The 26,327-nt window shown below is 39.1% G+C and overlaps 1 protein-coding gene and 1 long non-coding RNA gene across 3 annotated transcripts; one reads left to right on the top strand and one right to left on the bottom strand.

Annotated features, from left to right (window-relative positions):
• The first annotated feature begins 1,402 nt into the window (after nucleotides 1-1,402).
• On the top strand, nucleotides 1,403-20,107 carry LOC133641764 (phospholipase A2 group XV-like). Its single transcript, XM_062035750.1, has 7 exons — nucleotides 1,403-1,699; nucleotides 9,596-9,752; nucleotides 11,230-11,348; nucleotides 12,171-12,269; nucleotides 12,385-12,609; nucleotides 12,819-12,931; nucleotides 18,657-20,107. Exons 1-7 carry the CDS (start codon nucleotides 1,552-1,554, stop codon nucleotides 19,056-19,058), a joined length of 1,263 nt encoding a protein of 420 aa, XP_061891734.1. The 5' UTR covers nucleotides 1,403-1,551; the 3' UTR covers nucleotides 19,059-20,107.
• On the bottom strand, nucleotides 9,565-26,257 carry LOC133641765 (uncharacterized). 2 transcript variants are annotated; one of them, XR_009824337.1, is made up of 4 exons: nucleotides 25,941-26,257; nucleotides 20,655-20,732; nucleotides 11,212-11,380; nucleotides 9,565-10,160 (listed from the first exon to the last, which is right to left on the bottom strand). It is a non-coding gene; the product is annotated as an uncharacterized LOC133641765 (long non-coding RNA). The 2 variants fall into 2 exon arrangements; XR_009824338.1 differs by lacking the exon at nucleotides 11,212-11,380.
• Nucleotides 26,258-26,327: the final 70 nt, after the last annotated feature.

Genomic DNA, 26,327 nt, shown 5'->3' with positions numbered 1-26,327 from the left:
AAAATTTTAAATTTCCCCTCGGGGATTAAAAAAGTATTTCTGATTCTGATATATATATATATATATATATATATATATATATATATATATATATATATATATATATATATATATATATATATATATATATATATATATATATATACATATATACATATATATATATATATACATATATACATATATACAGTATATACTGTATGTATACCATATATATGTATATGTCATATTCTATTCTACTCTATATATACAAGGACCTTTGTCATACCACACACATGAGGTGGCGTGAAACTATAGTGTACATCCATCCATCCATCCAATGTACCATATTTAGTTCAATGAGTACCACAGCAGCATCATTTACAAAGAAAGGGGTATGAATAGAGTAGGTTATAAAAAACATAAGTTCATAGGTATAGATCAGTGGTTCTTAACCTGGGGTTCGGTGAGTGGCCTCAGGGGTTCGGCGGAGCTTATGCCACGGAGGTAAAGACACATCCGACTTATCGTGTAAATAAAAACTTCTCCCTATCAGCGTATTATGGATACCCCCAAACAATGTTCCCTCTAATTTTCCATCTGATTTGCAGGTTGTTTGATTGATCGATTGAAACTTTTACTAGCAAATTGCAAAGGAAGAGAATACATTATATGAAACAGTACAGTTTACACAGTACAGTACATATTCCGTACAATTGACCACTAAATGGTAACACCCGAATAAGTTTTTCAACTTGTTTAAGTCGGGGTCCACTTTAATCAATTCATGGTATTGTGTGTAAAGGGTGTAATTTGTTGTGAGTTCATGCACTGTGTTGGTTTTGTTCTTTGAACAAGGGGATGTTCATGCCCGGTTCATTTTGTGCACAAGTAAAAAACATAACTTTTTCTTGATTTTGAAAAAAACAAACATTTTATTTTTCACTAAAGAAGGGTTCGGTGAATGCGCATATAAAACTGGTGGGGTTCGGTACCTCCAACAAGGTTAAGAACCACTGGTATAGGTTATAAATATACATATACACTTTTATATATAATATGTGTTTAAAGTGTCAAATCAGAATATTTGTATTATTGTTAATCCCCCTGTGAATATTAAAATACGACAATTAATTTGGCCTCTATCATAACTACATGAATGAAGTTTGCATTATACAACCGGGTGAAAATGAGTTAGGTATCTAGAAAGTTATGATGGTTTAAATGCGCTGACATTTCATTGCGCTTGACACTTGATAGAGATGTTGACCGGTTCAAGATGGCGGCCCCACGGCTCGTCCGCGCCAATAGGCAGCAGCGGCCGAGGCGGAGATGTCTATGGTTTCAACCGTAGTTCCTGTATGTTCGATGTATCTTAGTTCCATTACTTCTGACTTGACTGAAGTTGCTTCGCGAGGTGGATTTCTCTGCTATCTATAGTGCACCCCGTGATCAGTATTGTCACCCAAGCGAGCCTCAACTCCTAGACGTTAGGTAAACAAGACTAGATGAGTTCCCGCTGCGTCTCTTGATTGACGGCCATGTCTTGTTTGCTATGAAACATCAGGAGTCATGGCAAGTCGCCAGCGGATAACCGCTTTCTCCCTGCTTACACTCGGCGTGTTATTGTTGCTGTTTTCTGGAGGGAGCTACGGCAGTCCTGTTGGGAAATGCGTGGGGAACACGCCGTGCCAGTCCCCGGGACCCCCAGTGGTCCTCGGTAAGTGTTTGTGGCTCACGTTGCACAATTGGAAAATGTCAACCTTCGACTAATGATGGGTGACAACAAGCAAGACTGGCCGAACCAGACTTCAAATAACCGAAGGATTTCTAATCATCTAATTTGTTTGCTAGCAAAAACATGTTGGTAAAATATCGTTAGTATATGTTCAGTAAATCTTATTATTTCTGGCGTTTTGAACATTAATCTAGTCCGGTCAGTTTACATTCATTTTTAATGTTTATTCGACAAATGACTAAAACAGCAACGCACCACGTACATTCCCAAATTATAATGGGTTAAGCTATTATATGGCATTTATATTCTTGATTTCTACATCTTGTTTACCGAAAGTCTAATCATATGATTCATATTGCAGACGATCAGAAAGCCCTGTGCTAAAAGCCATGATTCACTTCATCATGTGATTCTTTTTAATAGGCCAATTGTTGCTTTCTACAGCAACTTTAATGCCATTACCATTCCTTTCTTTATCCCCTTCCCACACTGATCAAAGGTAGTTTTATCTTGTTCTTGCTCTGTTTACATGAGGTTGGGTGTTGGGATTACAGAGGACCGATACTGATTATTTGTAGTCAAGGAGGCTGAAAACTTTGGTGATGACATTTATTTTTTGTTAAAAGTTATTTAAACATGAATAGTATAAGTCAGTAAACACATGGACAATCCGTTAAAGGGGAACTGCGCTTTTTGGGGGTGAATTTTGACTACCATTCACAATCCTTACACATGTTTTTGTTGTTGTTCTAACCCAGGGGTCTGCAATCCAAAACGTTGAAAGAGCCATATTGGACCAAAAATGCAAAAAACTAATCTGACTGGAGCCGCAAAAAATTAAAAGCCGTATATAAGTGTTATAATTAAGGCAACACATGATGTAAGTGTCTATATTAGCTATAATAACCTATCAAAATGACTATGTGTCGCAGGCTGAAGCAAGTCTCGTCTCTTTCACAGAAATGTTGAAATTGAATATTTATTCTACACATTTGTACATCATTGGAAAACATTAGTAAATCAGAGGCTACTCAGAAGGTGAGATAACTCCTGGAAATTACTGGCTTTTAATGGCCAAAGGTATAGATGTGTGTGTCCAAGTTAAAGGAAACGGCAGGCTGTCTTCTTGTAATAGATTTATTACAATCTTTGGTAAGCTAGGTAATGTTTGCTGTGGTCTGGAACAACATGGCACACAAACAACTATCTGAAATCCCCTTCCTACACTGATCAAAGGTAGTTTTATCTTGTTCTTGCTCTGTTTACATGAGGTTGGGTGTTGGGATTACAGAGGACCGATACTGATTATTTGTAGTCAAGGAGGCTGAAAACTTTGGTGATGACATTTATTTTTTGTTAAAGTTATTTAAACATGAATAGTATAAGTCAGTAAACAGATGGACAATCTGTTAAAGGGGAACTGCGCTTTTTGGGGGTGAATTATGACTACCATTCACAATCCTTACACATGTTCTTGTTGTTGTTCTAACCCAGGGGTCTGCAATCCAAAACGTTGAAAGAGCCATATTGGACCAAAAATGCAAAAAACTAATCTGACTGGAGCCGCAAAAAATTAAAAGCCGTATATAAGTGTTATAATTAAGGCAACACATGATGTAAGTGTCTATATTAGCTATAATAGCCTATCAAAATGACTAAGTGTCGCAGGCTGAAGCAAGTCTCGTCTCTTTCACAGAAATGTTGAAATTGAATATTTATTCTACACATTTGTACATCATTGGAAAACATTAGTAAATCAGAGGCTACTCAGAAGGTGAGATAACTCCTGGAAATTACTGGCTTTTAATGGCCAAAGGTATAGATGTGTGTGTCCAAGTTAAAGGAAACGGCAGGCTGTCTTCTTGTAATAGATTTATTACAATCTTTGGTAAGCTAAGTAATGTTTGCTGTGGTCTGGAACAACATGGCACACAAACAACTATCTGAAATGCAGCCAATATCACATACAGATAATGTATCATGAGACATGCAAAACTAAATTATGTACAAAGAGGATAAAAGTAAAGGATATTAAATGAGCTCAAATATACCTACAAATGAGGCATAATAATGCAATATGTACATACAGCTAGCCAGATAGCATGTTAGCATTGATCAGCTTGCAGTCATGCACTGACCAAATATGCCTGATTAGCACTCCACACAAGTCAATAACAACAACAAAGCTCACCTTTTGTGCATTCACGCACAGTATAACACTTTTGGTGGACAAAATGAGACAAAGAAGGAGTGGAAGATTTTATATGTAAACAAACTGTTGCGTCACAGTCCACACCATGGTGAGTTCAAGAACCGCCGAAATTAGTGGGACAAAATTATGTTGACCAAATACTCTCATCAGTGAAGCATACACACAAACATATTAAACAGTGGGCTTTCGAACAACTGGGAAGGGTTGTGTCATGTTTGTCCTCAAACAAAAAACATACTAAAACAAAAACAAAACATTTCCCCCCCATCTTTTTCCATTTTCAATCCTGTTTAAAAAAATGCTCCAGGGAGCCACTAGGGTGGCACTAAAGAGCCGCGTGCGGCTCGAGAGCTGCGGGTTGCTGACCCCCGTTCTAACTAGTAAATAAATGCGAGCAAAAGTCTGCTTGCAATGGAGTCAATGGAAGTCGCTCTATAAAGCACTCTAAAAAAAAAAAAACTCTAAACACCTCCATGATCATTTTATATACACACTGTACGTATATATGTAATGTAGTGACAGGCACATTTATAATAACCTGTATTATGTACCGTATTTTCCGGACCATAGGGTGCACCGAATTATAAGGCGCACTGCTGATGAATGGTCTATTTTTGTTTTTTGTTCATTTATAGGGCGCACCGGATTATCGGGCGCATTAAAGGAGTCTTTATTATTATTATTTTAATTGAAAACACTTCCTTGTGGTCTACATAACATGTAATGGTGATTCTTTGGTCAAAATGTTGCATAGATTATGTTTTACAGATCATCTTCAAGCCGCTTTATGCGCCGTTTTGTGGGCGGTGTTATTTACGTGGCTCACCTTCGGCAGCGTCTTCTCCCCGTCATCTTTGTTGTAGCGGTGTAGCATACAAGGACGGGAGTGGAAGAAGTGTCAAAAGATGGCGCTAACTGTTTTAATGACATTCAGACTTTACTTAAATCAATAACGGAGCAGCATCTCCTCATCCGTGGCTCACTAGTGCAATAACAACGCCGGAAATGTGTCCCGTGAAAAACCGTCCGACCGGAACTCTCTAGTGACTAAAGTACCTTGGGTGAATAATATAAACTCACTACGCAGGTATGTTTTAGCGCTTTTATGGCGAGTTTACTGACAGATATAAGTAAGAAGTTTACACTACTTTCAGGCCCGGCCCTAACCAATCTGGCACCCTAGGCAAGATTTTAGGTGGCGCCCCCCCACATCGGCAGTGAAGTGTATATACTCACAAGAAACCGAATAGCTTTGTCTTTGACCTTTTTTTTTTACTTAAAGAAAGCAAATTAACAATCAGAATAGTTAACAAGATAAAAAAAAATATGGATAAATAAATGAATACAAAAAATAAAAAATGAATATATGAAATACAATATTTTTTACATACATAAACACAAAATAAAACGTGTCAACAAGTTGCATAAAATAAATTAAAAATACAATATAAATAAGGCACTGCACAAAACAAGATATCAAACCAGTATGACTTTAACAACTATATCACAAAAAAAGGGGATCCTACAGAGTTCTCTATTTGTGCTTTTTAATATTGCATTAACTAGAATGACTTACAAATTACTGTACACCAGGGAGTACTGTAATTACCTAACGTTACATTATTATTTTCCATAACAATTTAGCCCCCTCCACAATATTAACCCGACGTTAAAACAGAACTAGCTATTTATTGATTAGCAATTGCCGAATCATGTAACATTAGCTTAATGCTAAAAAGACAGGTTACTATCACATTCTGTAACAGACAAATAATTTCATGTAGGCTAACGTTACCTACCTGCTACCTCTGTCTTTTTCTCGTTTCTCCCCTTCTTTTCTCCCCTGGGCACCTGACAGTTTTGGCCGTTTTGACATCTTGTGTTGATTTTTTTATGTGGTGACGTCCAAAAAGAGTCATGATACGGGAACGGAGGGGGCGCACCGTGCCGGGGGAGGGGGGGCGTAATGTTGTAACAAATAATATTTCTATTAAATAGGCTTTACTTTGCATTTTAATTAACGTGGGATTATTTTATGTATTTAGAAATAATAGTACCAACTTTTTTTTTTCTTTTTTTTCCTCCAACATTTGTGGCACTGGCGTGGCGCCCCCTGATGGACGGCGCCCTTAGCATTTGCCTATACGGCCTATGCCACGGGCCGGCCCTGACTACTTTTTATTAGAAATGGCAACAGCGGAAGATGAATGTCACATAACAAGATAGAGAAAAAGAAGCTTATCCATTACGGTGTCGGCGCAGACGCGCGCAATTTTTCAGGATTTCGGCAGATCCCAAATACAGATCAGCAGGTACCAGAAGGTAAGAAAAGTTGCTGTTGCATAATATTGCAAAACAAAATGCCAGATAACATGTCTTACCTTACACACACACCATAACAATACTCGTATGTTTAATGCGCCGACAATCCTTCAAGCGGTGCGGCTTCATAGCTTACCAAAGTCGTACTAAAACATTTTGATAGATTTTTGAGCGCCGTGTGTAATGTTCTATATTTTCAATGGAACATTTAAAATGTTGGTGTCGTTTACTTGAGACCCATCATAGTGCAGGCTACACTTATCTCTTATGTTTGACTGCCATCTACTGGTCACACTTATCATTACACCATGTACCAAACAAAATAGCTTCGAGGTGGGAGGGCTCAACCAAACTTATTCCTTACATTAGGCGCACCGGATTATAAGGCGCACTGTCAAGTTTTGAGGAAAAAAAAGAATTTTAAGTGCGCCTTATAGTTCAGACAATACGGTATGTATTTTGATAATTTTAAGTGTATGGCGGTGCATCACAACGTTCACTTTTTCCTTCAACCATCCATCCATCCATCTTCAACCGCTTATCCGGAATCGGGTCGCGGGGACAGCAGCTCCAGCAAAGACCCCCAGACTTCCCTCTCCAGAGCAACATTTGCGACTTCCTCCTGGGGAATCCCGAAGCGTTCCCAGGCCAGAGAGGAGATGTAATCCCCCCATCTGGTCCTTGGCCTGCCGGGGGGCCTCCTCCCAGTGGGACGTGCAACGAGGACCTCCCTAGGGAGACGCTCGTGAGGCATCCGCACGAGATGCCCGAACCACCTAAGCTGGCTCCTTTCCAAGCGAAGGAGCAGCGACTCTACTCCGAGTCTCTCTCGGGTGACTGCACTTCTCACCCTATCTCTAAGGGAGATGCCAGCCACCCTTCTGAGGAAACTCATTTCGGCCGCTTGTATCCGCGATCTTATTCTTTCGGTCATTACCCACACTTCATGACCATAGGTGAGAGTAGGAATGTAGATAGCTCGGTAGACCGAGAGCTTTGCCTTCTGGCTCAGCTCCCTCCTTCAACATCATCACTAATTACTACTCACTGCAGGGATCATGAGTGCCAACAAACATAATAAAACATCACTTACTGTACAATGTCTGCTCTCAATAGAATGCTGACTGATAGACTGTTGATATACAGTATACTCTTTTAGATGAAGAAAGACTCATAATGCTTGCGAAAAGGTAAAAAACAATGGTGGGTGCAAACCAGCATCTTACGCGTGTGCTTGTCGCCATCTCCGGATCTAGTTTGGCTGTCAAAGTTGACCAACTTCTCAGTTTATGTCCTCATTCTTTACTGTCATGGTGAGAGGCATAATTTATAATCTAGAATAAACTTTCACAAGCACCAAGGCAAGAAAGCAGCTCAGCAGCCAATGATGTCAATACAGCCAGCATAAGGAAATTGCCTCTCTCTGATGAATGCGCCACTAAATGTGGGTCCTTAACGTTAACGCTTTTAATACAATATTGCTTATACATGGTTAATATTCAGGTCATTCATTTTAAATGGAATATTGCTCTCGCTTTTTGGATGGTTATTTATTGGGTTTTATGGTCAGAATAGACGCAATGACGTCATAGTTCCCATTGGCCCCATTGTAAGCTGACTTTTATTACATTTATTTAGGAGTTAGACTGCATAAAAAAGACATATGTCCCTCATAAGGGGCGGCGTGGCGAAGTTGGTAGAGTGGCCGTGCCAGCAATCGGAGGGTTGCTGGTTACTGGGGTTCAAACCCAACCTTCTACCATCCTAGTCAAACATGCCCGTTGTGTCCTTGGGCAAGACACTTAACCCTTGCTCCTGCTGGTTGCTGGTTAGCGCCTTGCATGGCAGCTCCTGCCGTGAATGTGTGTGTGAATGGGTGAATGTGGAAATACTGTCAAAGCGCTTAGAGTACCTTGAAGGAAGAAAAGCGCTATACAAGTATAACCCATTTATCATTTATAAGGATTGTGAATTACAGGCAAAATTCCAAAAAGTGCAGTTCCCCTTTAAAGAAATGTCAGACCAATAGCGACATAATGTTTAATGCGGCGCTAATATTGTGGTTATTTAGCACCAAGCGACGACATCAGGGGATTTCACAGACACCATTATTATGTGTGTCTTACTCTATGGGTCAGAGGAGCAGCAACATTTGCATTTCAAAATATGCAAAATCTCCTGGGAAAATTGGTAAAAATGGTTCACAATAACTCGCCATCTATTCTATTTTTATAAAAGTTTATGGATTTATTACACTTAACGGTTTCTTTGTGAGAAACTTTAGTATATTGCGAACATTTAAATAAATACATTCGGGGCTCCTTCACGTAGCTTATAAGCGAGACGTTTTCAAGCTGGCTGACATTTCTTCCTGGATGTTACAGAAAGTATAGGAATGCTTCCTCTTCTTTTTTACTTATATAATAAGTCTCTTATTTGACAATATAGTTTCAAAAAGTGTGGATTTTTGGTCAGAGAAATATTTTCTGTCATCTTTATGTCCATCGATCTGTATCGCGTTGTTATTTCATGAAATCTCGGAACATGAAATTCGCTGCCCTCCTTTAATGAGCACACACTCCGAGGGATGCAGACATAGGCTTGATCGGCAAGCAGTAAGACGCCAGAAAAGAAGCTAAGCAGAAGACAAGTGGCCAACATTGCAGGAGGGAGAGAAAGGGGAGGGGGGCGTGGCCGCGTGAGCGCTACAGTGGGGAAAAAAAGGCAATTTTTCTCCTGCAGGACAAATGGGGAAGTGCTTGAGAAGTTAGTATCTTGAACACACTACTCACAAAATGTTAAAGGGGAAATGCACTTCTTTTGGAATTTTGCCTATCGTTCACAATCATTATGAAAAACATGACGGATGTATTTTTTTAATGCATTCTAACTCGTAAATTAACGAGGAAAAAAGTCTGCTTACAATGGAGCCAATTGGAGGTCCTCGATTCTGCCCATAAAACTCAATAAATAATCATTTAAAAACCGGCAACAATACTAAACATTTTTGTACAATATTTCCCTTTCTGAAAGTTTGTTTGTCTTTTGAAAGACATGTTAAAATTGCGGTGTGTATAAATTGTGGTGTTAGTGACTTCTATTAATTTCAATGGGTGGCGTTGAATTTAGATACAGGTGTTTTGATTTCAGCGCTCCATCACAGAACCAATTAAGTTGAGGTTCTACCGTACATTGCTTATCTTTAACAATAGAATTCACATAGATGTTGCCTTGCGGAGTTTTAAATAATTAAATCTGTTGAAAAGTGTTAAGCAAAAAGAACTTAGAATTTATGTGCGGTGTGTGTCTTTTTATTAAAATGTTTACTTGTTACATTGTTACAGTTCCTGGAGACCTGGGAAACCAGCTGGAGGCGAAGCTGGATAAACCCAGCGTGGTTCATTACATCTGTTACAAGAAGACAGCCGCCTTCTTCACTTTGTGGCTCAACCTGGAGCAGCTGGTGCCTGTCGCCATTGACTGCTGGATAGACAACATAAGGTATGGCATAGGGGCCACACAAATGTAATCAAATACTTATCCCTGGAGGGACTAGCTTTAAAAATCCCCATCATGAGGGATTACCCTACTAGAACCGAGTGGCTGGCCATAGTAAAATCACTCATCAAATACAGGTGTCAGTTTTTGTCTCATGGTCTGAGGGTAACATTTGAATGGATATATACAATAGTCGATGCTGCTCCTAATCAAGAGTCAGCGAAGTGGGAACCGAAATTCTACGAGGCAGCCCCATCATAACTTCACATTGTATTCCTCTTTACTTGATGTTTGAATAGTTCGAAGAAGTGGGGTCAAGTCATGTTGTTTACGGACTATGAGGTGGATGGATTTGATGACCTTGTTGAGTCTTTGAACCATTAGCCAGCCATCTTTATTGGACAAACAGACCTTTGGAAGGATATGGAAAGAGAGAGGTGGTGTAACAGATGTAATTCATAACAAACACTTGAGCACCTATCCACAAAACTTGTTTCAACAGCAGGCATTTGTATGTTGTATTATATACTCAGTGTTATGCAGCATTAATCATAATTTATTGTAGAAGTCTCCTAATAAAAATATAACAATATGTTTATATGAGTTGTGACGAAAACTACCAGTGAACTTTGACACTCAACCTTTATTGAATGCTTTTGGCTGATGTTGTAACTTAAGTCTTTATCTGTAGCAGTGATGTTTTTTTGCACCAAACTAAAATAGTTTTGTTAACATCCAATCATTACATCAATAAACCTTTGTTGTCTGTATGTAAACAAGTTTACAGCTACAAGTCATAGGTTTAACAACCATTCAGGCTCGCATCTTCCTCATTATTTTTATATTGTTCAAAGTTAATTTTCGTTCTAGTGTGTATTATTGTTTAGATTGGTTTCTGTTTTGAGTAAACCTATCCGTCTTCAGTTATCCGTCTTAGCATAAGTCATTTTTGTAATTGCTGTATACACTCATACAAAGACTGACTGTAATGTAATGTGATCGTTCTTCTCCAGTTGCACATATTAACTGTCACCTTTTTATAAAATGAATCAACAGAAATAATATCCGTCAAAACTCTTCACAAGCTGACTACAATAATGATGTCACAAAATAAATGTGATCGCTTCATTGTGTGCAATAAAGACAGCAGAGTATTGAAAATCTGCAAACATGCAGAGACAGAAATGACATGCGCCATTGTGTACATAAGCTAAATACCGTAGATTAACGCTATTTATTTTGTTTGATAAAAACAGCTGTTCAATTGGAAAGGTTATTCTTATCTATGGTCTCGTAAAAAGAAGAAACGTGCATGTTAAGAAAAGAGAACTGTGTCATACATAGTGACAGATTTGCATGAAAATGTGTTATTTCCTTGTGTAATTGTGGATCTGTCTTCTCACAAAAACAGAACTAACACTAATCAATTTCTAATTCCTGTATCACGTGTGCGTGTATGTACCTGTTTTTTTATGTAAAGGCTGATCTACAACCGGACCACACACACCACCTCATCACCACCTGGCGTAAACATCAGCGTCCCTGGATTTGGCCAGACATACTCAGTGGAGTATTTGGACCCCAGTAAACGCAGTGTGGGTGAGTACAAGGCTGCATGTTGACCAACAAGCCTTGGAAAAAAAAGTAAATCAAGAATCAGATTATTTATTTCGTCCTCTTCTTGGTTGACATTGGTTACTGATTCCAACAACCTGAATTGTCGACCGCTGTGGATAATTCCTGAATGTATCAAACTACTCATAGCTTGTCCATTGCTTTCTCTGGACTCCTATTGAGCTAGCAAAACTAGAAACATGTCTGGGGGGAAAACACTTAAAAGGCACACAAAGTAGCACAGTAGCTAACAGCAGCACTATGCTGACTGAATGAGCCCTAGAGATCCATGAGCCCGCCTGCAATTGCTGTGCTCTGACACACAATGTCTAAATTAAATGTACGTACTGTGGTTTGTAAATCAAGAACTTTGTACATCAAGGTTCCACTGTATGTCAATCAATCAACCAGTCAGTCAGCCAGGACAGTCATGTCTTCCTAAGACATTTTACACAATTCTGTGCTTTGTTGGAACAGTTTGGGGAAGGTCATGTTCTGTCCCACATATGACTGCACTAATTGAGGTCTAAGGACTGCTAGGTTGAGTTTGGTATGGAAGAAGTGGCGACATCCAACCTATCGAACATCTTTAGGACATGATTGAACCAGACCCTCATATCCAACTAAAGTTCACAAATGTTCTTTTTCTGGATAAATGAGCAGAGTCTGTGGTTACAGACCAATAAAGACACCTGAAGACAAACCTATCTGTTATTTGTCAAGTAAACATGACTAAAATTGTGATTGGAAACTTTTATTCTGCGTTAATTCCACTAAAGCCATGTTATGCTAATGTCTGCCTTCTAGGTATGTATTTCTTTAATATCGCACAGGCGCTGGAGGATTGGGGCTACACACGAGGTGACAATGTCAGAGGAGCTCCCTATGATTGGAGGAAAGCACCCAGTAAGCACAAGCACGCACGCACACTTCTGTCTTGGTTGACGCTTCATATAAATGAGTAAAATGAAATTTCTTTACTACAAATGAAGAGTTTACTCTCTTGTTGCTTTGTGGACAGACGAGAATAAGGAGTACTTCCTGGCGTTGCAGAAGATGATTGAGGAGATGGCAGACAAGGCGGGTGGGCCTGTGGTCCTGATCGCTCACAGTATGGGCAATATGTACACTTTATATTTCCTCAATCATCAGCCGCAAGCCTGGAAAGACAAATACATCAAAGCTTTCATCGCTTTGGGGGCACCGTGGGCAGGTGTGACCAAGACACTCCGCGTGATCATCTCTGGTGAGAGAAGAAATTGCATGTGTCACCATCATACTACAAACCTGAGTTAACTCCAAATTAGTTACATGTTCATGTTTGTACTTTAAGTAGCCTTTGTTGGTGATATCAACAAAGTCTGGAAGATGAGCCATGATAGTTGTAATTAATCACAAATATCAGATGAGTCTACGTTCTACGTCTTAACTCAGGTTTCTTCTGTGTGTGTTTAGGTGACAATAATGGCATCCCAGTGATTGGACCGCTGAAGATTCGCTCTCAGCAACGTTCAGCTGTGTCTACCTCTTGGCTCCTACCCTATTCCCACACCTGGCCCAAAGATCAGGTGTGTTTTTTTCCTCTTTAAAAATCCAAATGAGAATATCTGAGAAGAACGACAATGTTAGCGCAAAGTAGCTAAAGCTAGCATTAGCTTATAGCTATATATATATATATATATATATATATATATATATATATATATATATATATATATATATATATATATATATATATATATATATATATATATATATATATATATATATATATATATATATATACATACACATATATATACATATAAGTTAAAGTACCAATGATTGTGTGGCGAAATTATTCTCTGCATTTGACCCATCACCCTTGACACATATATACTGTATGTGTATTAGGGGTATGGGAAAAAATCGATTCAAATTCGAATTGCGGTTCTCACGTTGTTCGATTCAGAATCGATTGTCTTTTTTTTTTAAATCGATTTTTTAAATTTATTTATATATTTTATTTATTTTATTTTTTAATTTTTATTTTTTATTAATCAATCCAACAAAACAATACACAGCAATATCATAACAATGCAATCCAATTCCAAAACCAAACCCGACCCAGCAACACTCACAACTGCAATAAACAGAGCAATTGAGAGGAGACACAAACGACACAGAACAAACCAAAAGTAGTGAAACAAAAATGAATATTATCAACAACAGTATCAATATTAGTTGCAATTTCAACATAGCAGCGATTAATAATCCCTCATTGACATTATCATTAGACATTTATAAAAAATGAATAAATAATGAACAATAGTGTCACAGTGGCTTACACTTGCATCGCATCTCATAAGCTTGACAACACACTGTGTCCAATATTTTCACAAAGATAAAATAAGTCATATTTTTGGTTAATTTAATAGTTAAAACAAATTGACATTATTGCAATCAGTTGATAAAACATTGTCCTTTACAATTATAAAAGCTTTTTACAAAAATCTACTACCGGTACTCTGCTTGCATGTCAGCAGACTGGGGTAGATCCTGCTGAAATCCTACGTATTGAATGAACAGAGAATCGTTTTGAATCGGGAAAAAAATAGTTTTTGAATCGAGAATCGTGTTGAATTGAAAAAAAAAAATTTGATTTTGAATTGAATCGTGACCCCAAGAATCGATATTGAATCGAATCGTGGGACACCCAAAGATTCACAGCCCTAATGTGTATATATATATATATATATATATATATATATATATATATATATATATATATATATATATATATATATATATAAAATTACACATTACAGCATACTCAATAGGCAAAGGAGGAGCCTTGTACACGTGTTATTAATTAAATGTAATACGTTTAGAATATACAAACCCCGTTTCCATATGAGTTGGGAAATTGTGTTAGATGTAAATATAAACGGAGTACAAAGATTTGCAAATCATTTTCAACCCATATTCAGTTGAATATGCTACAAAGACAACATATTTGATGTTCAAACTGATAAACATTTTTTTTTTTGCAAATAATCATTGACTTTAGAATTTGATGCCAGCAACACGTGACAAAGAAGTTGGGAAAGGTGGCAATAAATACTGATAAAGTTGAGGAATGCTCATCAAACACTTATTTGGAACATCCCACAGGTGAACAGGCAAATTGGGAACAGGTGGGTGCCACGATTGGGTATAAAAGTAGATTCCATGAAATGCTCAGTCATTCACAAACAAGGATGGGGCGAGGGTCACCACTTTGTCAACAAATGCGTGAGCAAATTGTTAAACAGTTTAAGAAAAACCTTTCTCAACCAGCTATTGCAAGGAATTTAGGGATTTCACCATCTACGGTCCGTAATATCATCAAAGGGTTCAGAGAATCTGGAGAAATCACTGCACGTAAGCAGCTAAGCCCGTGACCTTCGATCCCTCAGGCTGTACTGCATCAACAAGCGACATCAGTGTGTAAAGGATATCACCACATGGGCTCAGGAACACTTCAAAAACCCACTGTCAGTAACTACAGTTGGTCGCTACATCTGTAAGTGCAAGTTAAAGGCTTACTGAAATATTTTTTTTCTATTTAAACGGGGATAGCAGATCCATTCTATGTGTCACACTTGATCATTTCGCGATATTGCCATATTTTTGCTGAAAGGATTTAGTAGAGAACATCGACGATAAAGTTCGCAACTTTTGATCGCTGATAAAAAAATCCTTGCCTGTACCGGAAGTAGCGTGACGTCACAGGCTGAAGGGCTCCTCACATTTCCCCATTGTTTAAAATGCAGCGAGAGCGATTCGGACCGAGAAAGCGACGATTACCCCATTAATTTGAGCGAGGATGAAAGATTCGTGGATGAGGAACGTGAGAGTGAAGGACTAGAGTGCAGTGCAGGACGTATCTTTTTTCGCTCTGACCGTAACTTATGTACAAGGGTTCATTGGATTCCACACTTTCTCCTTTTTCTATTGTGGATCACGGATTTGTATTTTAAACCACCTCGGATACTATATCCTCTTGAAAATGAGAGTCGAGAACGCGAAATGGACATTCACACTGACTTTTATCTCCACGACAATACATCGGCGAAGCTCTTTAGCTACGGAGCTAACGTGATAGCATCGTGCTTAAATGCAGATAGAAACAAAAGAAATAAACCCCTGACTGGAAGGATAGACAGAAAATCAACAATACTATTAAACCATGGACATGTAACTACACGGTTAATGCTTTCCAGCCTGTCGAAGCTTAACAATGCTGTTGCTAACGACGCCATTGAAGCTAACTTAGCTACGGGACCTCGACAGAGCTATGCTAAAAACATTAGCTATCCACCTACGCCAGCCAGCCCTCATCTGCTCATCAACACCCGTGCTCACCTGCGTTCCAGCGATCGACGGAGCGACGAAGGACTTCACCTGATCATAGATGCGGTCGGCGGCCCGGAGACGGAGGAAGTCAAGGTGAGGTCGGCGGCTAGCGCGTCTGCTATCCATCTCAAAGTCCTCCTGGTTGTGTTGCTGTAGTCCGCCGCTAATACACCGATCCCACCTACAGCTTTCTCCTTTGCAGTCTTCCTTGTTCATTAAACAAATTGCAAAAGATTCACCAACACAGATGTCCAGATTACTGTGGAATTATGTGGTGAAAACAGGGCTTTTTGTATTGGATCCAATGGGGTCCGAATACTTCCATTCACTCCGTGACGTCACGCGCAAACGTCATCATACCGAGACGTTTTCAACCGGAAGTTTCGCGGGAAATTTTAAATTGCACTTTATAAGTTAACCCGGCCGTATTGGCATGTGTTGCAATGTTAAGATTTCATCATTGATGTATAAACTATCAGACTGCGTGGTCGGTAGTAGTGGGTTTCAGTAGGCCTTTAAAACTCTCCTATGCAAGGCGAAAACCGTTTATCAACAACACCCAGAAACGCCGTCGGCTTCACTGGGCCTGAGCTCATCTAAGATGGACTGATACAAAGTGGAAAAGTGTTCTGTGGTCTGACGAGTCCACTTTTCAAATTGTTTTTGGAAACTGTGGACGTCGTGTCCTCCGGACCAAAGAGGAAAAGAACCATCCGGATTGTTATAGGCGCAAAGTGTAAAAGCCAGCATCTGTGATGGTATGGGGGTGTATTAGTGCCCAAGACATGGGTAACTTACACATATGTGAAGGCGCCATTAATGCTGAAAGGTACATACAGGTTTTGGAGCAACATATGTTGCCATCCAAGCAACGTTACCATGGACGCCCCTGCTTATTTCAGCAAGACAATGCCAAGCCACGTGTTACATCAATGTGGTTTCATAGTAAAAGAGTGCGGGTACTAGACTAGCCTGCCTGTAGTCCAGACCTGTCTCCCATTGAAAATGTGTGGTGCATTATGAAGCCTAAAATACCACAACGGAGACCCCCGGACTGTTGAACAACTTAAGCTGTACATCAAGCAAGAATGGGAAAGAATTCCACCTGAGAAGCTTCAAAAATGTGTCTCCTCAGTTCCCAAACGTTTACTGAGTGTTGTTAAAAGGAAAGGCCATGTAACATAGTGGTGAACATGCCCTTTCCCAACTACTTTGGCACGTGTTGCAGCCATGAAATTCTAATTTAATTATTTGCAAAAAAAAATAAAGTTTATGAGTTTGAACATCAAATATATTGTCTTTGTAGTGCATTCAATTGAATATGGGTTGAAAAGAATTTGCAAATCATTGTATGTTTATATTTACATCCAACACCATTTCCCAACTCATATGGAAACGGGGTTTGTATAATAATCGGGGTTTCCCCCTGATTGCCAATATACTTGTGGTGGTAGGAGCGTGGCCTGGACATGGGTCAATATGACATCATGATTTTGCATAATGAGCTAAGATGCATTTATTTTCTTAAAGACAAAAAAAATGTATTCTCACATTTAAAGACACATATGTGTTATTATTAATTGGTATAACATATTTATTCTTATATTATATGGTTTTGCTCTATTTTTTTATTTGTTGCAGCTTGTTGGCCGTATAGCAGAAAGCTCATTGTCTCGAAACACTACTACTACTACTTTAAACACGTGTACAGTCTCCAATAACAGATACACGATATAAAGATGCTAGATTTTACCAATAACATATAACTTGCAGGATTGTAAAATTCTCCACAACAACAAGGAGCAACAGAATGAATGTTGAAAAATATTCTGGCAGTAGTTTGTATTTCAAGATCGCTGATTTGCTCATTTTGCGGTCAATCAAAAAGGGATTAATCCTCAAACAGATCATCCAATCATCATGCGGAAGCCCTGCATCCAAGGCCGAGCCAACTTCTCATTCACTTCCGGTGACGCATGGAGTCCATGAGCGGGACAAAGCCGAGCATTTATCCAATGATTGTCTCGTTTCTCTGCAGTGGAACTACCCACTCTAAGCTCCCCCATTGAAGTCAATGAACGCTCTTCTTCAGCACTGTAAAAATTATTTGCATTATTTGGCCTTCACAAAAATGTTTTAAATGTGTCTTATCAATGCCTACAGCTGCCTGCTAGCACTAAAAGATGAGCCTGTTTTGATGCTAAGATAAATGTTATGTTGTGATGTTGTATTTTGTTTTTTATCATATCGTATATATATATTGTGTGCTGTTTTTTTTCTCTCTTTTTCTTTTAAATTGTAATTTTACTGCCTTTTTTACGTCATGGCCAGGCGACTACAGATGAAAACTAGCCTTCTAGCTAATTCTGGCTTTTTTAACCATGTGTAGTCATGTGTTTTATGAAATTGCATTGTCCCCTTTGAAATAAACTAATCTTAATCTTAATAATCATTGCAGATTATGCAAATTATACGATTATGTAATATTGACCACGGCCTTTGTCACACCCCCACGGCCACAAAGGCAAGATGGAGGATTTAGTATGAGAAGGTAAATATGTACAGTATATGTACCGTATGTGAGGGAGGGAGAAGGGCGGGAACTCTGGTTCACACTCCTATACAGCAGGTGGCGATAATGTAGCTTGAGTGCCCCGCCATAAAACAAGAATAAAAAGATTGCTTCAATGAAAATGATTCCTGTTGACATATCCATCACGTGATGGTGCTTTTATAGCACAGCGTGTGCAGTCGATACCTCCGACTACATTAAGAAAACCGGCTGCTGCAGAAAATTGCGCTTCAATGTTTTTATCAATTTAACGTACCTGGATAACATGCTGGTAATTCTGTTCCGATAAAACCTTCAATTGCACTAAGTTAAATCAGTTTTTGTCTTTCTGCGTGCACCTGCAGGTTTTAATCCAGACGCCCACCACCAACTACACGGTGATGGACTACAAGCGTTTATACTCCGACATAGATTTCGAGGATGGCTGGCTAATGCGTCAGGACACGGAGTCGCTGCTCTTTGACCTCACACCGCCTGGCGTGACCGTCCACTGCTTGTACGGGACCGGCGTTCCCACGTCGGAAGCTTTCCAGTACTCGGCTAAGTTCCCTGACGTCGAGCCCACCGTGGTGTGGGGCGACGGTGATGGGACGGTCAACCTGCTAAGCGCCACCCAATGCAAGCGGTGGGCGGGGCTTCAGAAACAGCCAGTGAGCTTGCAAGAGCTTCCAGGGAACGAGCATGTGAACATGCTGTTGAATGTCACCACTATGGCCTACATAAAGAAAGTGCTTTTCTCGCCGTGATGCAGGGTTTGCTCGCCAAAATCCTTCTCTTGGACATAACGCAACTTGAAGGCGCAGCAGCCATTTTGATACCTCTCAGCCAATAACCTTTATTTGGGCCGTGTTCCATTTAAGAAGTCATCTCAGACTTTTTTTTTTTTTCAAGTAAACTATTTAAAATAATTTGATATATTAGTTTTAACTACGTATCAAAGATCACTCAGAATGTTTATTGACTTTTGTATTTTATCTTTTAAAGAAGCCAAGACATCAAGTGTGATTATTGTATTGAAGAGGCTAAACAGGATATACAGAGCGTGTGGTCTAAGATAGTCTGCAAAGCTTTGAATTCAATAAGCTCATATTGATACAATTTTTTGTGTTGTTTCGTACATTTACTGCATGTAATTAAAACTTGACTATGTTCTCGTGGTTGATTATGTTACATGACAAACTATATTTTAGTAAGTTATCTGTCTCGCATAAAGTGCCAGGGACGTTTTAAATACATTATTTTCGATTATTGTTCTTTAATGACTAATTGTATTTTCTTGAGTCTTCAGGATTTAGTCCTTATGGTGTTGAATAATCAGGCTCAAAGGTCATGTTTTGTGTTGGTCTGAATTTTTCAATTGTCCTTAGTCTTTTTCTGCACGCTAGTTAGACAACATCTGTTTTTCCTTTATTTCCAAAGTGCCAAATTCTGTGTTTGCCCCTTTTTTAAAAAGTATTACCATTTGTTTGCCAAACTATCGAATTGTCCTTCTGGTTTAATTGTAATTGACTTGATTGAAATCTTGATTGTCTCTTTTGCTCCAGTTTGACGTTGTCATCCAGTGAAATTGAATCTTTGCGTGCAACTTTTTGCATTTGTGTTTCATTTAATTTAAAAAAGTCTCTCTCTAGACAATCATGACGAGTTCCTATTGTGGTTTCCCCAAAGTTTTTCAAATCTCACCTGTATCGAGCTCTAACCTCAAAGATGATTTTTAATGGTCAGATCCTTTGTGAACTGCTGCATTACTGTAAGTGCTGGCCTTCCATAAAATGTTTCATATGGTATCACTCAATCTTTTGACATTTATTTCAAACATTTCTCCCACCATGTTTAAAAACTTAACAAATTAATTCTGGTCGTACCATCAAAGTAAAATGTATGTTCTGTTGCTTGATGTTTTTAGCGCCTCCTATTGACTGGGCTTAAAATGCTTTTTAAGGAAAAGTCAAGACGGGTTATGAATGATTTGATTTTGTGTTTTACCTTAGCAATAACAAACTAACAATGGATGCATAGAAATATAAAACCATTTTAATTTATGTCCACTCTACCACCGTATTTCACATGTTCTAATGAGTAATGTTACAAGAACTCTGCATTTTCAGGTAGAGTGATGTCCATTTTTCATTCAATCCATTTATTATTTTGGGAACATGTTGAAACTTCACAAGCACACGTTTTTGCTAAAAGGATCAACCGTCCAACAGGAGTGTGACGATGCAAAGCTTGTCTGGTCCCACCCGTGTGCCATAAGCAGCATTCCAAATAGAAAAGAATGAAAGAACCAACTGAACCCCACATAGGCAAGCACTTAAGCAACGTAGGTAAGGAAAAACTACCTGTGGGAAGAAACGCAGGCTTGATGGGGTGGCCATCCGTCTCGACCAGTAGTGTAGAGGCAGAGTTGTGTAGATTCACTGGGTAGAGGGACAGAGTAGCGAGATATAAGAAATAAATAATTCAAAAGGAGTATAAAACAGACCTTATTCTTATTCTTCCCCATTCCCAGAATGAGTACATGATAATATCCAACACTTTACTTCAACAGTTCTTTTGTATATTTTGTAAACACCATCTGCTTGTAATGTTTCTCAAACCGGCTCATGTTAGTACATTGTTTAAAGTTCTTTACTCAGTCCATTCCATAGTTTAAACCCACATACCGGTATACACAGATAAATTGACTAAATGCTTTCAAAGTTGTGCATGTCTATAAAGGTTCCATTTAGTATATTCCTAAGATTGTATTTCTCTTCTTTTGCACATTTCTGGGCAGTCTGTTGTTATTTGCTTTGTACATGATTTTTTTTTTTGAGTTTGAAGATGTACAAGATCAGTTAATTTCAATATTTTAGAATCAATGAACAGAGGATTTGTCCATCCATCCATCTTCTTCCGCTTATCCGAGGTTGGGTCGCGGGGGCAGCAGCCTAAGCAGGGAAGCCCAGACTTCCCTCTCCCCAGCCACTTCGTCCAGCTCCTCCTGGGGGATCCCGAAGCGTTCCCAGGCTACCTGGAAGACATAGTCTCCCCAACGTGTCCTGGGTCTTCAGCGTGGCCTCCCACCGGTCGGACGTGCCCTAAACACCTCCCCAGGGAAACGTTCAGGGGGCATCCTGACCAGATGCCCTAACCACCTCATCTGGCTCCTCTCCGTGTGGAGAAGCAGCGGCTTTACTTTGAGCTCCTCCCGGATGACAGAGCTCCTCACCCTATCTCTAAGGGAGAGACCCGCCACCCGGCGGAGGAAACTCATTTCGGCCGCTTGTACCCGTGATCTTGTCCTTTCGGTCATAACCCAAAGCTCATGACCATAGGTGAGGATAGGGATGTAAATCAACCGGTAAATTGAAAGCTTTGCCTTTTGGCTCAGCTCGTTCTTTACCACAATGCATCGACACAGGGTCCGCATTATTGCGCACCGATCCGCCTGTCGATCTTAGGATCCACTCTTCCCTCAGTCGTGAACAAGACCCCAAGGTACTTGAACTACTCCACTTGGGGCAAAATCTCCGCCCCAACCCGGAGATGGCACTCCATCCTTTTCCGAACGAGAACCATGGACTGGGATTTGGAGGTTCTGATTCTCATCCCAGTAACTTCACACTCTGCTGCAAACCGATCCAGTGAGAGCTGAAGATCCTGGTCCGAAGATGCCAGCAGGACCAAATAATCTGCAAAAAAGTAGAGACCTAATCCTGCAGCCACCAAACCAGATCCCCTCAACACCCTTGACAGCGCCGAGAAACTCTGTCCATAAAAGTTATGAACAGAACCAGTGACAAAGGGCAGCCCTGGTGGAGTCCAACCCTTATTGAAAACGGGTCCGACTTACAGTGGACCAAGCTCTGACACCGATCATACAGGAAGTGGACCTTCACAATCATACAGACGGATACCCCATACTCTCTGAGCAGTCCCCACAGCACTTCTCATGGGACACGGTTGAATGCCTTCTCCAAGTCCATAAAACACATGTAGACTGGTTGGGCAAACTCCCGTGGACCCTCGAGAACCCTGCCGAGAGTATAGAGCTGGTCCACAGTTCCACGACCAGGACAAAAACCACTGCTCCTCCTGAATCCGAGGTTCGACTAGGATTTGTATTCTCTATATCCTGCCTAATGTATTATTCACACTGATCTTTTCTGCAGTACTGTTATCAAATCAAGTGTACTGTTGTAATTGTTTCCCCATATCTCTACACAATAACTCTGGTACAATAACATCAATGAGCAGTACAGAGTATGTTGTGACTTTTGATTCAGGAGTTATTCTGCCCTATTCAATTTATTCATTACTGAAATATAATGCATTCTTAAGTTATTTCAATTAAGAGGAGAAAACTATAATTTACGGGGAATATTTATATTTGAAATAGGTAAAGTAAGAACGAATATGAAATACAAATGTATTTCAGTTTTAGGAGTTAAATGGTGGAACAAGCTCAGTGATGACCTGAAGACATGTAGTTCTTTGTTAAGGTTTAAGAAAACCTTGAAAGGTGAAATAATAGACAATTATAAAATATAGTAACAATTACTTTCATCTAGGGCTGCAACAACTAATCGATTAAATCGATTAAAATCGATTATAAAAATAGTTGGCGATTAATTTAGTCCTCGATTCGTTGGATCTATGCTATGCGCAGAGGCATTTTTTATTTTTTTTAAAAATAAACTTCTATTTATAAACTGCAACATGTACAAACAGCTGAGAAACAATAATCAAAATAAGTATGGTGCCAGTATGCTGGTTTTTTTCAATAAAATACTGGAAAGGATAGAAATGTAGTTTGTCTCTTTTATCCGATTATTAATCAAATAATCAAAGTAATAATCGACAGATTAATCGATTATCAAATTAATCATTAGTTGCAGCCCTACTTTCATGCCATTGGTTTTTTTTTTTTATAAACGTTGATGTTCCAGGCAATCTTATTTTCAGTGGAGGTGTAGGATAGGCAAATATAAGCTTTGGCTTCAGCCTATTCCTTTTTCGGTCATTCTTTTTATTTTATTTTATTTTAGTGTGTAAATGTGTATGATTGTTAAATATGTATAATCTGTACTGTTAAACTGGTCACATAATATGGTTAAGGGTTGATGGTTGATTATATGACTGAAATAAACTTATTTCATTCATTTATTCAAATATTTCTTGCCACTCTATGTTGTATGTATTTGATGGATGTTTTCCAGCTCATTGAATTATCTTATTTTACATCCATTTTCTACCGCTTGTCCCTATCAGGGTCGCGGGGGTTGCTGGAGCCTATCTCAGCTGCATTCGGGCGGAAGGCGGGGTACACCCTGGATCACCTCATCGCAGGGCCAACACAGATAGACAGACAACATTCACACATTAGGGACATTTAAGTGTTGCCAATCAAACTATACCTAGGTGCATGTCTTTGGGGGTGGGAGGAAGTTGGAGTACTCGGAGGGAACCCACGCAGTCACGGGGAGAACATACAAACTCCACATAGAAAGACCCCGAGCCCGGGAATCGAATAACTCCTAAAAATGTGCTTTACCACTCCTACGCACTGCCCGTGGTCCGGCTAAGACCCGCGAACAGGTTTACCCGGCCCACGAGATGAGTTTGCTACGTTTAAAAATGAGCCGCAACGTTTAAATGAAAGAAACTGCTGTTCTAAATGTGTCCGTTGAATGTGCAACAGCAAGTCTGTTAGGCAAGCGAACAGTTTATAGTGGGGCCAAGCAAGAGGTACACCGTGAAGCGTGACTGTGGCTCCTCCCCCTTGAACCAAATGAAACGTAAAACCTGCCATTTTACGTCTTCTGCCTTGAACACATCAAGCTTTGGCACCCTCATTTTCCCAAAATGTTTCTGTCAAAAAAGAGAAAAGTGGATACAGAGATTAACTCAACCCTCTGAATGGTTTCCACCTTTTTTTAAGTAGCTTTTTACCCAATTCAGAAGAACACCCCTAATGCCAATACGTTCTAATTTGTCGAAGAGAATATCGTGCTTGATTGTGTCGAAGCTGCACACGGTTTACGATACTTTTATTTCAATCAATGCCATTGCTGTTGAAATGTTTTCTCTGTATCCATATTGTAATATGTTTATCAATGTATCTAATCTTTTGGTAAATACTTTTTCAATAATTTTGGAGCATTCTGGAAATTAAACAGGGTTCCACCATCCACACCCTCCACTTACCCTGGTCATTCAAGCCAGCATGTTTCCCATTTCCGAAAATTCACTGATTACCTGGTATTATCAGGAATTTTCCCCCATTCAAAATGAATGGGCATGATACGATTTTGGTTCGTACCGTTCCAAAATCCACTCACTCCACTCACCCTGTACATTCAAACGACCATTGTGTGTGTGGACAAAGATACGGTTAGGTGGGATTTACCCTGGATAATAGGGGTGTGGGAAAAAATCGATTCGAATTCAAATCGCCATTCTCACGTTGTACGATTCAGTATCGATTGTCATTTTTCAGAAATCTATTTTTTTATTTTTTATTTATTTATTTATTTGTTATCAATCCAACAAAACAATACACAGCAATACCATAACAATGCAATCCAGTTCCAAAACCAAACCCGACCAAGCAACACTCAGAACAGCAATAAACAGAGCAATTGAGAGGACACACAAACATGACACAGAACAATCCAAAAGTAGTGAAACAAAATTAATATTATCAACAACAGTATCAATATTAGTAACAATTTCAACATAGCAGTGATTAAAAATCCCTCATTGACATTATCATTAGACATTTATAAAAATTTAAAAAAAGAACAATAGTGTCACAGTGGCTTACACTTGCATCGCATCTCATAAGTTTGACAACACACTGTGTCCAATATTTTCACAAAGAAAAAATAAGTCATGTTTTTGGTTCATTTAATAGTTAAAACAAATTGACATTATTGCAATCAGTTGATAAAACATTGTCCTTTACAATTATAAAAGCTTTTTACAAAAATCTACTACTCTGCTTGCATGTCAGCAGACTGGGGTAGATCCTGCTGGAATCCTATGTATTAAATGAATAGAGAATTGTTTTGAATCGGAAAAATATTGTTTTTGAATCGAGAATCGTGTTGAATCGAAAAAAATCGTAATGGTATGTTTTGGGGTTTTTTTGTCATAAAAAAATACAATCATGCGTGCTTACGGACTGTATCCCTGCAGACTGTATTGATCTATGTTGATATATAATGTAGGAACCGGAAATATTAATAACAGAAAGAAACAACCCTTTTGTGCGGATGAGTGTGAATGAGTATAAATGGGGGAGGGAGGTTTTTTGGGTTGGTGCACTAATTGTAAGTGTATCTTGCGTTTTTTATGTTGATTTAATTAAAAAAAAAAAAAAGTATTTTTTTTTACATTTCTTGTGCGGCCTGGTACCAATCGATCCACGGACCGGTACCGGGCCGCGGCCCGGTGGTTGGGGACTGCTGCTGTAAGGCATGTCGCTTCACTTTTTTTTATGTGGAGGCTACAGTCTAAGTTAGAGAAGTGAGTAATATTTTTTTTTAATCAATACAACTAATGTCAACATTTTTCGACCACGCCCACGAAGTTAATGCAAAGCAGGGGTGTAATTTATTTTTAGTTACAAAAGGTTTTACCTGAAATGATCCGAACAAACACGAAGTCTTCAGCACGTCACGTCTCGGTTTATTGTAGCAATCCACGCTCGTCTTCGCCGTTAACTTTTCTTTTCAGCCGCTTCCGTTCGTCCAGAAATACGCTTAGGAATGCGATACAAGCTAGTTTTACTCCTTCTACCTCGTGTTTTATTCCTTCCACCTCGTCTGCATTATGAATATTATTGGACATATCATCGGAAACAATTAGCTTTTCACTAACTTCCGCCCTTAATGGATATCTGCAATGCATTGTGGGAAATGTACAAATAATCGTAACCCCTCTATTAACCGCGATAAGCGAGGGACGACTGTATTGCAGTTACCAAATTTGACAAATTCTAACCTCCAACAGAATAAATGATTAGA

The sequence above is a fragment of the Entelurus aequoreus genome, linkage group LG24 (assembly GCF_033978785.1).
Source record: "Entelurus aequoreus isolate RoL-2023_Sb linkage group LG24, RoL_Eaeq_v1.1, whole genome shotgun sequence".
Taxonomy (NCBI): domain Eukaryota; kingdom Metazoa; phylum Chordata; class Actinopteri; order Syngnathiformes; family Syngnathidae; genus Entelurus; species Entelurus aequoreus.
This window is presented reverse-complemented; position numbering and strand designations above follow the sequence as displayed.